At 39.7% G+C, this 14,102-nt stretch overlaps 2 protein-coding genes and 2 long non-coding RNA genes across 9 annotated transcripts in view; 1 reads left to right on the top strand and 3 right to left on the bottom strand.

The window, feature by feature from the left end:
- LOC124204831 overlaps positions 1-14,102 on the bottom strand; it is a 92,501-nt gene that overhangs the window by 36,743 nt on the left and 41,656 nt on the right. The window lies entirely within an intron of this gene.
- On the top strand, positions 5,254-7,285 carry LOC124204839. Of its 6 annotated transcripts, none has more exons than XR_006879137.1 (9): positions 5,265-5,362; positions 5,426-5,495; positions 5,555-5,855; positions 5,929-6,037; positions 6,106-6,234; positions 6,306-6,514; positions 6,584-6,758; positions 6,818-7,075; positions 7,151-7,285. It is a non-coding gene; the product is annotated as an uncharacterized LOC124204839 (long non-coding RNA). The 6 variants fall into 6 exon arrangements; XR_006879136.1 differs by having other exon boundaries at positions 5,271-5,362; positions 5,426-5,484; XR_006879139.1 differs by having other exon boundaries at positions 5,271-5,362; positions 5,555-5,684; positions 6,818-7,285.
- On the bottom strand, positions 11,265-11,822 carry LOC124204842. Its single transcript, XR_006879141.1, has 3 exons — positions 11,709-11,822; positions 11,548-11,649; positions 11,265-11,485 (listed from the first exon to the last, which is right to left on the bottom strand). It is a non-coding gene; the product is annotated as an uncharacterized LOC124204842 (long non-coding RNA).
- On the bottom strand, positions 12,528-14,002 carry LOC124204836 (surfeit locus protein 4 homolog). Its single transcript, XM_046602057.1, has 5 exons — positions 13,787-14,002; positions 13,398-13,661; positions 13,114-13,344; positions 12,875-13,054; positions 12,528-12,817 (listed from the first exon to the last, which is right to left on the bottom strand). Exons 1-5 carry the CDS (start codon positions 13,841-13,843, stop codon positions 12,731-12,733), a joined length of 819 nt encoding a protein of 272 aa, XP_046458013.1. The 5' UTR covers positions 13,844-14,002; the 3' UTR covers positions 12,528-12,730.

The following is a 14,102-nucleotide window of genomic DNA, read 5'->3' as shown; positions in this document are numbered from 1 at the left end:
ATCAGCCAGAACATTGACTAGGGAGAAAGTTCCGCTGATGATGCCAAAGCCTAAACCTGAAACTAAAATATTTAAAAAGCAGAAGATTAGAACAACTTCTACATTTGTGTCAATCTCTTCCGAGTCAAGTACCATAGGCTAAGATGTTTTTGTTGGTTATGATGGCAGTATCGGATTCTGTGAGTTTCTTCAAACCGACCTCAGCTTTGCGCAACAGCAAGTATATTAGATACCGGAAGAGTTCTTGAAACAGAACAGAGAAGATAACGCCCAGCAACAATTGGACTGTGCAGTGTGTTGGGAATTTATTGCATCCCAACAGTGATCGACATTATTGCTACTGTTAATTCTGTGTAATTTGTAGGGACCTCAACAGAGGGCCCCGATTTTACCCTCTCTTCCCATTCAATCTATTGTTCCCTACCCTACTCAACCCTAAACCAACTATTGAAATACCAAAATGCTGTATTATACGGCAGTGTGAAATATAAGGACGAACTAGCAACAACAAAGGTGTCATCTCTTATCTCAATCTTGGAAGTTGAACGGTCGACACCGCCAACAAGAGTTCCATTTCCAACATGGTCCTTCGAACCGGAGGAATACCTCTAAACAGTAAATTATTTTTCTTCTCTCTCTTGAATTAAAGCTAAAATATTTCCTCAAAGTTTCTTAAAATTAAAATAGGATTCCTAAATCATTTTTGAAGGGGGATTTCTTTTTTTGTCACGTAAATTATCATCGCCTAAGTTGATTATTCTCTCTTCCCTTTCAACAAATTTTTTTTTTTTTGGGGGGATATTGCTTTCCAATATCTAAGATTGGGCAAACTTGGGAACTTCCCTACCTCTTTAACGTGTTCACCTCGTGTGAGCCTTAGGTTAAATTCCCTCTCTATCTCTTGATACGCCTCCCGGCATTGTAAAAACGAATCTCAGCTGATTGGGTTCACTGCCCGTTCTTTAAAAATGGGATAACGCGGGAATCTCTTTCCTTTCAAGAATTTTTTTTTGGGGGGGCTTGCTTCCCTACCTCTTAGATTGGGAAAACGCGGGAACTTCTCTAACCCTTCAATGAGTTCGCCTCGTGTGAGCCCCAGGGTGAAAAGACTTAAATAAATTATCGCTCTCTTTGCTATGGCCTTAGACCATTTCCCGAAAACAAATCTCTCTCATTTTTTGAATTAATTTGCATTGTTTGTTATTCAATCATTTGGGTAAATCTCTCTCTGTCTCAGAAGGCACAACGATCTCTCTAAATACGACAGAAAAATATTCTCTTTTTTGGGGGGCTAGGCCGGTTTCCCCTTTAAACTGGAAAAAACGCGGGAAAATTCTCTACCCTTTCAACGCGTTCGCCTCGTGTGCGCCTTAGGGTGATTAAAACTTGAATTTTTTTTCTCTCTCTCTATTTACAAAGGCCTTCCGCCATTTCGAAACAAATCTCGCGCTCTTACGCTCTTGCATTTTTTGTTTGCTTAAAGGGAAATCTTTCTCTTTTTCTGAGAAGGCACAAAGCGCCCTCTGAGCACAAAATTGGGAATTAGAAACCGCCGTCTTGCGGCAAAAACTCTTTAAATTCTCTTTCCTAAAAATTGTTATTATGCCGTTTGTGGGATTGTAAGGAGCTAGAAAATTACCCTAGCTCCAAAATCATTCAGTTTTTGCAGATATCTTCACATAAAGGAATTCAAAGAAAGTGGAAAAGACAGCAGAATTTAATTCGGCACCACGAATCTCCGAAGACCGAGCAGAACAACAAACAAAAAGGCTAATCAACTTAATCAAAACATTAATTTAAACTAATTATCTTCTTTTCGTACTCTCAGCAGCTCCTTAGGAGCCACCTCCAACTCACAATGGCTCCAAATTACGCAAGAACTTTAATTAAAAAGCATATCACCCGTATCATTAACCTCGTCGAAACGTACAAATCAACAGAAATGACGTTGGAAGCGTTTATCGAAGTCGAAAAATTAGAAAAAAAGCTAGATGGATTCTACAAAACTTATGAGATATTCTCAAAAAGGGTCCAGGCTGAAATGTACAAAGAAGGCGAAGACCAAGAAGAGATCAATGCAGACATCGACACCATGTACCAAACAATGGACGATGTTATTGTCGCCAAAATTCACATCTTAAAGAAAAAACGAAGAGAATGGTTAGACAAACTCGAAAAGGAAGCAGATGACGAAGAATGGGAGAAGGACAGAGAAAGAATGCTCCAAATTCTCCAACATCAGGCAGCAACCCAGGCAGCAAACCAGGCAGCAACCCAAGCACAACTCAATCGGGACATAATCAGTCAGGTGATCGCAGCCATCTCAACAGCCTTTTCAGTGCCCGTCGCTCCAGGAGATGTCAACTTATCACCAACAGCTTCTCAGGAGCCAGCTTCTCAAACAAATCCAGTAATAGAGTCAATTCTCAAAACCCTCTCAACATCTCAATTTGCAGCAGTATTAGTGCCAAACCCAACTCCACTAGAAGTGTCGTCGCTTACGACAACAAGCTGTAGTTTTCAAAACACCCCTTCATACCAGTCAAAAGAAAATATCCAGACGGAAGAAAAAGAGACTGGAACGGCCAGTCTCCCTCACCCACCGAAAAAAGGAGACTCACTCTCGGATTCTCCGGATGGGCCAGACGGATATCCCGACAAAAAAAGGTTTGAAAGGAACGAAATAAAAGAAAATAATTCCTTTGTTTCAAAGTTAGAAAACTCAGCAAATCTGGAAGGAGCAGAAAAAATCCCATCATCGAACGCGAAAAGTTGCTACAGCGACCAAAACGTCAAATCAGCCCAGTCAAAAGAAGTCCCGATGGAAAAGGAGCCTGGAACAGCCAGTCTCCAACAACGACCAAAAAAAGGGCTATCAATCTCAGATATTCCGGTCAAATCCAGTGGAAACAAAGACGAAAAAAGGTTTGAAGACGAGCTGAAAGCAACTAACCTCAAATTTGCAAACTTAGATGGTGTAGATGCAGTGGAGTCCAAAAATCTCTTGAGCTCCTCTAGCAACGAAAAAACTGCTTGCACACTCATTATTCAAGAAGCTCCAGCTACTCCGGCAGAAGCTCCTCGTCCTCTCATTATTCTAGAAGCTCCAGCTACTCCGGCAGAAGCTCCTGGTACTCTCAATCTTCAAAAAGCTCCAGCCAATCCGGCAGAAGCTCCTCACTCTCTTAGTCATCAAGAAACTCCTACTTATCAAGCAGAAGTTCCTGACACATTCAATTGTCTAAAAACTAAAGATTCAATTATTAGGATTCCGCCAGCCGGCTCCAAAGAAAAGGATATTCCTACCTTTCTTTTTTTCCCCTCGGGAAGGCCAGCTGCATCGCTGGAAACACTTAACTCTTTTCCGAGTCAACTTAAACAAACCAACTTCTCTTCTTCTGGAAATTTATCATCGTCGCCAGAAATCCAGGAAGCTTCGAAAGAAAATCCTCAAGAAGCCGCTGCATTTGTCAATTCAACAAACGTAGAAAGCAACCAAGAAATCATTCCGAAGTTCAGATCGCCGTGCAGTCAAGCAGCAATTCTTCCGGAATTGGCCAATCAACAAAACTCAATGAAACGGAAGCGCTTGGAGCCAGTAAAACCAGCTCCTAAACGCATCTCAAGGTTACCAAGTATAGAAGAACATCTCATCAACCAGTTGCTGTTCTCTTATTCGTTAACCCAGGTACCAAACAAAATCGTTTCACATCTTCTAAAAAATATTCTTGTGTTAAAGGACATTGAAGAAGATTCCAACACACACCAATCGGTATGGGATCCTGGTGGCAAACTTCCAAAGAGTCAGCCAACTCTCAATCGGAATCAAATGGAATGGACAATTAACTGAATCCGTAGCCAGTCAACGAAACAGCTCCTCGTAATCCAGGCCATCCGGCCATCCTTCTTCAACCGCATTCTCAGATCTCTAATCCAACGGATATCAAGTCGATCAGGATGTCGAGCCAATTGAACGGGCTCTACTGGGGAGTGTGTTGGGAATTTATTGCATCCCAACAGTGATCGACATTATTGCTACTGTTAATTCTGTGTAATTTGTAGGGACCTCAACAGAGGGCCCCGATTTTACCCTCTCTTCCCATTCAATCTATTGTTCCCTACCCTACTCAACCCTAAACCAACTATTGAAATACCAAAATGCTGTATTATACGGCAGTGTGAAATATAAGGACGAACTAGCAACAACAAAGGTGTCATCTCTTATCTCAATCTTGGAAGTTGAACGGTCGACACCGCCAACAAGAGTTCCATTTCCAACACAGTGTGACTGCCAATAACCATAACAGCGAGGATGTCAACAGCGACAGAAGCCAGAAGAATGCACTGGTGAAAAACATCAATTTAATCATAATTTAATCACACCATTATGTAAGTTTGATAATAAACCTTACCTGGCTATGAGAATGATGATTCGAATAGGGTCCAACCTTCGCAACCGCCGATTGTTGTTAGACTAGCAGGTTGTTCAACGTTGTTCGACGATAAAATTATGTCTGAGACTGGGGTTGAACCTTAGACTTTAATAACAGACATGCTGTGCGCTAACCACTACACCGATACATATGATTATAATATTACTAACTCTACTTTGGTCGTCGCATTAACTACAGAAATGCAGATGCACCTTATGCCTCTCGTCTTTGTAAAACATGTACAGCATATAGATTTCAAAAATGCAAACTAAGAATGCTTTCTCGCGTATTTTCCCAGACAAAACTACTTTACTGTTTTTCTTCGACCGTTTCTCAGCGCAATGTGTCCCTCTCCACTCTTATATTGGCGCAGCAATGGTTGAAAAACAAACAAGCTTCAAGCGCATTCATCGAAGTTCCTGAAGGGATGGTTAAAGGCGCCTAAAAGTCAAAGCCAGTGCCACCATTAACTAATGGTAGCGTTGGAAACTCGAGATTTTAATTTAAAACTTTCATCACCGTCTCCCGTCGTTAGCTTTTAACTGTCAGTCAACAGTATCAGAATAATGTTTTACTGTCATCTGTCTGACAAGAAAAGACTTCAAATATACTAGGATAACTAGGAAATTATGTCGGATCGTGTCAGATTTATGCGGGTTTTTGTTGTTTTTTGCAAGATTTTGCGGGATTTTGAAGATAATTGTGCAAGATAAAGTGCAGGATTTTTCAAAAAAAAAAAAACGGATTTTCGGGACTTTTTAGGCAACCCTGCACGACTTTGCTATTTCAGAAGTGGCAGCACTGGCTATCTGTCAAATTAGGATCTGGACCAAAGTATTGACTCGAATACATACACAGAGTGTTGGCAAGCTATTTTATCATGGAGTTAGTGACACATTGTAAACATTCCAATGTGCTGCCTAGAAAAGGTGAAGATTGGTATGCTTTCTTAATTTATATATTGTCATTAATGTAATACATATTTTTCACAGAGCACGCAACATCCCAATCTAATTGCTTTATGCTGGTATTCCTCCAATACCTAATAATTGTATGTCAAATGTAAGCTCATTTGTCTGTTTATTACGGCATTTTATTTATTTCATTTGTGCTTTGTTTAGATTCTGACTGAAAACATGGTAGCCAAAGGAATACTCCTCGATTGTCCCCCATCCTCTTTCTTGGATCTTAACTTCTGGGATTGTTTGTTCATATTAGTTTACTCGCTGGCTGCCACATTTTGCTTCCCATGTGAGATCTATTGAATTTCATGTGTGTTGATGGTGTGGAATCCTGGTATTGCTAACTATTAGCTCCAGTCTAAATTTGGTCTTGTTGCCGATTTTTTTTGGCACAATACTTTCCCTCCAGAAGCCGGTCTTTAGTGAATTATCGGAGGAGGTTGATCCAAAATATTCATTGGTGCATAACTTAGTAGTACTGCAACTTTTACAGATAGATTCTCATTATGATTTACTTTTTTTGTTCTTTTCAGATTCACTGGCCTATTAGCACGAAATGTGGTAAAACCCTTTTGAGAAGAGCCTTGCTGTGCCAAACTTTAAAGTTCTGTTGATCGTTCGACATTCCAAGAACTTTTCCAGGTAAAGTTGAAAATTTAAGATGTCGAGAAAGTTTTGGATTTACTCTTACTCTCTGTGCATGCTAAAAGGAATTCGAAGGAAGTTCTAGTGGCAGCTTATGTTCACTGGCAAATGCTGCGTGACACATTATGACACACAAAACAAGCCTAGACGCCCATTTATTCCACATCAAACATCTCTTTATCCTTCGTGAGCAGGTTGTAACCGTGTCATATTTCATTATATTAAAGCGCTGGTCATGATTCATCATTATATTGTTCATTTACAGATAACTCCTTTTCAAGTCGACTTAAAAGTAGCGGTCGACGAAATAGCGGGCAGCAGAGTGCCGATTTGACTGTTGGGAACGTTATATTGGAGCACTTCCACCACTTTGAAAAATTTGTGACATCTAATGTGAAGCTGCCCCTTCAACACTGCAACCAAATTGAAGATCTCGATTCGGCTTTAGCCAACAACGATCTATCGATTGCAATGGTAACTGTATTTTATAAAAGCACCTATATGTTAACTCTAACCTTACCATGCAATTTGTTTTAAATATAGTGTGCCTTTTTTTCAAAAATCTTGAAAACCATGTCATCTCGCGATCAAGTATCGAAGATGTTGATGAGCAAACTCTTCACCAATTCATTGTGCTCAAAGATTCAATGGTAAAAAAGAGGAAACGACAGGCGTCCAGGATTCGGTCATCTGACCAATCTGATTGCAGTTATGGGAGGTTAGTTTTTCCCTCAAGTCCTCACATAACTTGTTATTGATTATATATTTTTTTATTAGTTATTATGAACATCATACGGGAAATCAACAATAAGGCACCTAAAGTGGACTTCAAAGAGCTAATAGGAGCCATCCAAAGCGCTCGTCGCATCTTGTCGTTCGAGTTAAAAAACAAAGATTTGAATCAAATCGAAGTCCCAGACGAAGTAGAAGGGCACAGCGAGCCGATCGTAAAACCCAACTCGCTGTAGACAGCAGAATGGCAGAACTGTACAACGCCATCCTGAATTTTGAACTAAATTAGCGGTTTATGTACAAGTACGTTGTAACTACACCACAAAAATTATTGATTTATCGCTCGCTATATGCTCAATAACATTTTCTTGTCTACAGGTCATTTGTGTTCAGCAGTTATTGATTCCTCAAGTACATCCCGTGTTTAATTGCTCATTTCATTGCTCATTTAAGAATTTTATGACGTTTCAGTTTAAGCAATATGACAATACATTTGAGAATCCCGGAGTAAAACATCTCTTTGTCTTTTCTGTTATCATTATACTCTTTAAACATCGCCATAAGCGTCATAAATATGCATGTAGCCGGTATTCCCTTACAGATTAATTGCTGATTTTGATGGGATCTTCGAACGCATTTTTAATGAACATTTATATAGTTACTTTATTGTAAAATAGTGTAAACAAGTGCAGAATGCACGTGTCTCTTTTACATTTTCAAAATTGATTTCAAACAGTAAATCCATTCGAAAAATGCATTTTTTCTACAAAATTCATAGGAAAAATTCTGCTCGGGTAACCGCTGAATTTGAATGGATTGAAATATAGTTATTTCGAGAATTAATCGCAGTGGAAATTTTTCCTTTTTCCAATTTTTCCAATTTTTATGACTCACTAGATTGACTTCCTGAAGAACTTTTTCTTCGATTGGATTTCCTCATCACTGAATCCGTAACCTTTGGTGATGTCATTTTCGGCGGGCCACAGGAATCAGTCGAGTGAGCATCTCCGGCACGGCAACATCTGCAGCCCACTATCTGTCACCAACTGCATTCTTCCAATTCGCAATAATGGGTAAATATTCGTTTCTTTTTACATGTAGTTTTGAATCAATTTCTTTTCTATTTGTTAATATGCCACTCGTAACTGAAAATTAATGTTCAAATTATTTAATTGTTTAGTTAATTACGGCGTCGTGCTGCTGTTGGTTGTTGTATCGTGTGGCTGGGTCGACGACTGGTGTACCGATGTCTCCTGGGTATGGCGGCTGCCAAACCGCAACGCCGCCGCCTTACTACACAACAACAACATACGCAACGACCAGATACTACACCAAGGCACCGGAGTACTTCACGATTAGGTATGCCGCTCACCTAAGCTCCGAAGTATTATTCTGCCCCTAGCTACACCACTAAAACGCCGAGTACTACACCGAGGCTGGATAGAGGATGGGTGAGAACGCCACGTGTTCCATCATTATCAAGCAGGCTACAATAACCGTAGGTACAACAGCCGCAAGGCTTTAAGAATTGAGTAAGGTTGAGAAAATTTCATAAAAGGAGAGAAAAGTTGATGAATCAGTTGGAGGGGTATCTCCGACTCGGCGACAACGGCAGTGCGCCATGTCATTATCTGAATTCTTGATCGTGTAACCAATTCGCAATCAAATGTAAATATTTATTTATTATATCGAGATGTGAATCAGTTCTACTTTTCTAGCTGTTAATGTGCAATCTATATTTAATGTTGTCATTGATATGTATTTATGTTCAAATTATTTATTTTACAGTCAATTGCTGCGTCGTGCTGCTGTTGGGTGCCGTATCGTTGATGGCTGGGTCGACCACGAGTGTACCGATGTCTCCTGGTTGTGGCGGATTCCAAACAACAACGACGAAGGAATACAACACTTTGACGACGCCTTACTACACAACAACAACGTATGCAATACCTTACTACACCGAGACTCCGAAGTACTACACCACCAATGCTCCAAAGTATTGCTTAACTTATGCTGCCCCGAGCTGCTACACGGAAGACCCGAAGTATGACTCTGCCCCGAGCTACACCGCCAAAGCGCCTGAGTGCTACACAACTACGTATGCCGCTCCAGTTTAGTAAACCGAAGGCTCTTAAGTACTACACTGAGGTTTCCAAGTACTACTCTGCTCCCAGCTACTACACCGAGGTTCCAGCTTACAACATTGAGGCTCCCAATTACTTTTTTTCTCCCAGCTACTATACCAAGGCTCCCGTTCATTACACCACCGAAGCGGTTGAACACTACACCGAAGCGCCCAAGTACTACTCTGCCCCGAGCAACACAACCATAACTGATGCTGTTAAGTAAATTATCGTGACCCGACTTACTACACAGGAGCTCCAGTTTACTACTACACCACAACCTACGCTACACCTTTACTACACTGGAGCTGAAAAGTACTACACCGAGAGAGCCTAATACTTTACCACCACATATGCTGCCTTAGTTCACTATACCGAGGAATTCAAGTGTAACTCTGCTCCCAGCTACCACCAAACCGAGGTTCCTGTTTACTACACCACCAAGGCACCCCAGTTTTGTACTGCTCCTTACGCTGCTCCGACCTACTACACAGAATCTCCTAAGTATAACTCTACCCCGAGTTACTACTCCAGTAAGGCACCTGATGTTACACCACAACCTACGCTTATCCAGCTTATTACAAGGAAGTTTTATTAGGTTGTGTTTAGATTTGTTGGTCACATAGTCAGTTTAGTTTTGGTTTGGTCACTGGGATTTGATTGTTGATCTTTGACTGAGAAAATAAATTTTTGAATGCGAATCATCATCTTGCACGACTTCTTAACACCTTCAAGCCTTTCAACAGCGCTAGTGTTCTGATTTGTTGGAATAGTGCATATTCTTAAGGTACGAAAGAGACGTACTGTTCAATGTTTACTCTAGTTTTAATCTTGTATTTTTATCTAACTTGGCTTATCAAAGGTATCATGACAGATATTTTGTTTGGTTCTTAGAAATTTAAAAGTCAAGATAAATGATTAATCACTTGCGTAAATGTAGAACTTCAAACTTGTAATAATATATTGATATACCTGTTAAACCTTTTGTTATAAATTATTAAAGACACAATGAACAAACACATTGAAAAGGAATTGCTTTATTATCCCACCTCCACCCACAATTCCACCACATTTTACAGTCACATACATACATAAATACATACATACATACACACATACACTTAAGTTAACCCGTTGGCTGCCACGCCATACAACCCGTAGGTTGCTCTCTACTACTCTACGCGCCACGTCTGAAGGATCCATGACCAAAGTACTGGCTGGCAGGGCTGACACGGTGACAGGAGAAGATGGAATGCACGCCTCTAGAATCCGTCACCGTATCGACAAGGGGGAAGTCCCTATGGTGCACTGCCTAACGGGGCCTTGCGGCAAATCTGGGGCTGGTGCGACTGTCCGACCCCGCGGCATGTAAACCACGAGACCGAACAGCGCGGCCCGTGCTAAGGAGCTAGGGGAGAACAAAGGCGTGGCAGCCAACGGGTTAACTAACACAAACATATTACCAACAACAAATGATGATCCACGCTGACATTTTGGAGATACCAGCGACGTTTTAGTGTCGCATCTTCTCGACGTTTCCTCTTCATTACCTAAAGAAAGAGAAAACAATTCTTATTAAGTGACATGACAATAAAAGTTACATAATAGTAGCATAATACATATAAGTACATTGATCTGGTTTTTTTTGCTCAAAACTTGAAAGGCGAGCTTTAAATTGCTTAAAATATAGCTAACAATAATGAGAACTGTACACATAACAAAGCTCACTTGCTAGTCTTAAGAAAATTTTCCGGAAGTATACCAGAAGTAACCACAGCGCCTTAACCATTGAGCTGTCATCAAATTAAACCACTTATTCGTGATCCTCATGAAATTTGGGGTCGATTAGGTGTGATTTAAACGAAATCCAATTTTGGTTCTCAAAACCGGAAGTACGAATACGTACAAAAAATAACATGAACTTTACCACAAATTTGACGAGGATCACGAATAAGTGGTTCTTTTGTACCTCAAATGTATTTACTGAACTACTGACTGAAATGAGAAAACCGGAAGTAGAAAAAAAAAAAACACATTATTAAAAATCTAACAAGTGAGCTTTGTTGGGGGAATAGTTATCGTCAGTTATCGCTGAAAATTTCCACACAATAGCTGCCAATAAATGTTTAAAGAGATTTGCAAAGTAACTAAAACTGACTGTTTTGACAGCTGAAAATTATCGAAAAGCCATCTAGCGTTAGAAAAAAGAAACGCTTCTAAGTCTAAGTAACACTTCTTTTGCGCGCAAGAAAAGCCTGATTTTGGAATTATTACACAGAAAGAGAGTTTAACGCAAATAGATTACTAGTAAATAATCTACGAAAATACGAAAAGTCAATTGTCCGGTACCTGGCCATAATCCCGTGGTGAGTGACTGCATGCAGTACGTGTCCAGCAACTGAAGTGATCCAACTCGCCAGTGAAGCAAGAAAAGTTGTGTAGCAGGACTAGCAGCATAAGAAGCACTGAAACAGTGAAGCTGGATGAGTCTTGAAGATAAGGATGGAGCAGAACGTTGGTGGAAGTCCCTCTTCTCTCATGGGCAAAATCCAGCATTGGCTCAAGGATGTCAGTGGGGATCTTGCGTGCTCTGTAAAAAAAAATGGTTACATTAATGAAAATATAAAAATTAAAAAGCATATCAATCTTTACCTTTTCTAAGAAGCACACTGAAATGTTCATGATGAAGAACCGTAATGATGGAATTACAGCAACCAACTGCATTACTCCTCGGGTGGGATAAATTTCCTGATGCTAAAGAAAGTGTTATGAAGGATTGCAATAGCGTGGTGATAGGTGATATTGATGCTTACCTTTATCAAATGGGAGCTCTTAGCTAGGTTGCCTCTAAACAGAAGTAAAAACAGCCACAACAACAAACATGCTGTTGCAGTTCTCGCCAGCAAAATTGAGAGATCCAACAAAGATCCTATGGTTCATGAGCAAGAATACCTATGTTATATGAAAATCTTAATTGTAACAGTCTGGTAAAAGTAATGGGGAAATACCTTGTCTCGGCACATTTGTATTCCACTATATGTGTGCTTCAAACATGAGTTTAAGGTTTTTGACAGCATGATGTCAATTATGATCATGTTCATGCTCATGTTCATTAATGGATGGAAATTGACTGAGCGCTAAGTCAACTTGTTGGAATGACTGACAGTATGCATCTAGAATTTGAAGAAATAAGTTAGTACAGTATAAAAATAAGGAAACTAGGTCAAGATATAAACCTACATAAGATACGAAGTTCAATTTGGGTATTTTAAATCACAGATCACAGAAATATTATATAAGAATAAATTAGCAACAATTTGTTTCGCCAATTTCGCCTCGTTTCACGACGTAAGAACAACAAGGGCGACACCGGCGACATCTAGTAATGAGTTTTGATTATAACCGCTTAAAAAAACAAATACGAATTCAAAGTTCAAACTGATTAACAAGCACACATAAAGCAAAACCACGGTACCTTTACATGTGGTACGAATAATCGATTGAATTTGCATTCCCGTTAAAAAAAAAGGAATCTATAAAATAAACGTTGCTCGACAATAATTGTCTGGGATTATTGCTTACAACATCTCAAGCGCATTTCTAACAGTTGAAAAGAGTAAATAAACTGGAAATTCAAACACACATTTTAATTGCCTTGTTGAGCTTTAAACCGATTACAGACATCAAATTAATTAAAAAACATTCAAAGAGATCGGAGGTCGGATTTTTAATAGTGTATACAAAGTCTCAAAGATAAAAACGACTCCCCCTTGCCCTGTGATTGCTTGATGTTGATGGCTGTATCCTTGATTTCCAATGAGCAATGAAGAATCCCCTACCAATTTTTCTTGTGCTCGTCCATAGAGACGCCGCCTGGTCCTAACGAAACGACCATCATCAATCCGCCGATGACTGAAAGAGTCTGTAGAAAAATAAGATCAGCAATACAATACTTTGAAATCGTAAAAATGTTTGTTACCTGGAAGAAATTGTATTTTAAGAAGTCGCACATGGCCTTGCAACCAGGGATAGTCCACCAGCAGTTCAAGTAGAAGTTACTGGTTGTAAGCCACACAACCAAGATCAATGCAGACAACTTTGTCTTGTATCCAACAGTAACAAACAACATGAAAACAGAGCCAACAACATTTAGAAGGATCTGTAAAGATTAATAAGGATGATTGCAAAGACTAACAAAATCATTTCAAACACTTTTACCTGCATGAATGAAAACTCCATTAGGAGAAGAGTGGCAAACATGAAGACCAACAAGATTCTGCCAGTGAGCTGGAGATAGCTCTTTGGTTTGTTATCACCCAGAGTGGGAACACCAGCAAAAGAAGAATTTCCCTCCTGCCTACTTTCAGCAAGGACAAGCAAGAGAGCTCCAATCAAAGCCAGATTTCGGAACAAAAATTGAAGATCCCATAGTATGCTGTATGCTACAGTCTACAGAAACAAGTTAGAATAATTTTCACAGTAATAAATTGAATTCAAAATACCTGCATGCAGACAATTCCAAAAAGTAGGGCGCAGGCAATGTCAACTTTCCAACGTAGCAGAACCATGAAACAACCACTAAGCTGTACAAACAAGTTGATGATTACAAACATTGTGGCTAAAAACTTGCCACATCCCCAGGAGATGTCCATGTATTCCCTCTGTTCATTCCATTGCAAGTACATACGAATTCCATCTTCGAGGAAAGTGGAAATCAGACACAACCTGGCCAAAGTGGGCAAAATTGTTTTGGTCCGTCTAAGCACCTGTTGTCGATTCCATCACATGTTCAAGATAAGACGGGAGAAAAAACAATAAACCATTTAGTTCGATAGAACAAGGTTGTACACGTCACTGCTATGGGTTGAAAGATCGAGATCATGATAATTACCTCATAGGCGACTTCTTCAGCTTTGGAAACAAGCGGATGTTGTCTAAGACCTGACATTTCTTCGATAAAATTGTAACGCGTCGAAATTATTTAAAAGAAATAAATTAAAAATAGAACACAAATAGCCACTAATACTACGTGCTCTATATAGATAGAACAGACGATTCTACACAAACTGAACTCTGAAGACGTGGGTTGTATACCAAACTTCCCGGAAGACTAGTAGACCCGTTAAGCATCTATTAAAAATTATTTTGAATATTTCAGCAAGTAATTTCTAATAATTTCAAAGTATACTTCAACAACTTTATTTTAT

The sequence above is a fragment of the Daphnia pulex genome, chromosome 10, assembly GCF_021134715.1.
Source record: "Daphnia pulex isolate KAP4 chromosome 10, ASM2113471v1".
Lineage (NCBI taxonomy): Eukaryota > Metazoa > Arthropoda > Branchiopoda > Diplostraca > Daphniidae > Daphnia > Daphnia pulex.
Note: the sequence above shows the minus strand (reverse complement) of the source record. Positions and strands in the feature narration are given on the sequence as shown.

Bases quoted from the DNA above. Each gene is read 5' to 3' on its own strand.
- LOC124204836 (XM_046602057.1), bottom strand. From the start codon at position 13,843: ATGTCAGGTCTTAGACAACATCCGCTTGTTTCCAAAGCTGAAGAAGTC. The intron at 13,345-13,397 runs GTATTTTGAATT...TTGTTTCTGTAG, and splicing joins TTGGAATTGTCTGCATGCAG to ACTGTAGCATACAGCATACT. The intron at 12,818-12,874 runs GTAACAAACATT...ATTTTTCTACAG, and splicing joins TAAAATACAATTTCTTCCAG to ACTCTTTCAGTCATCGGCGG.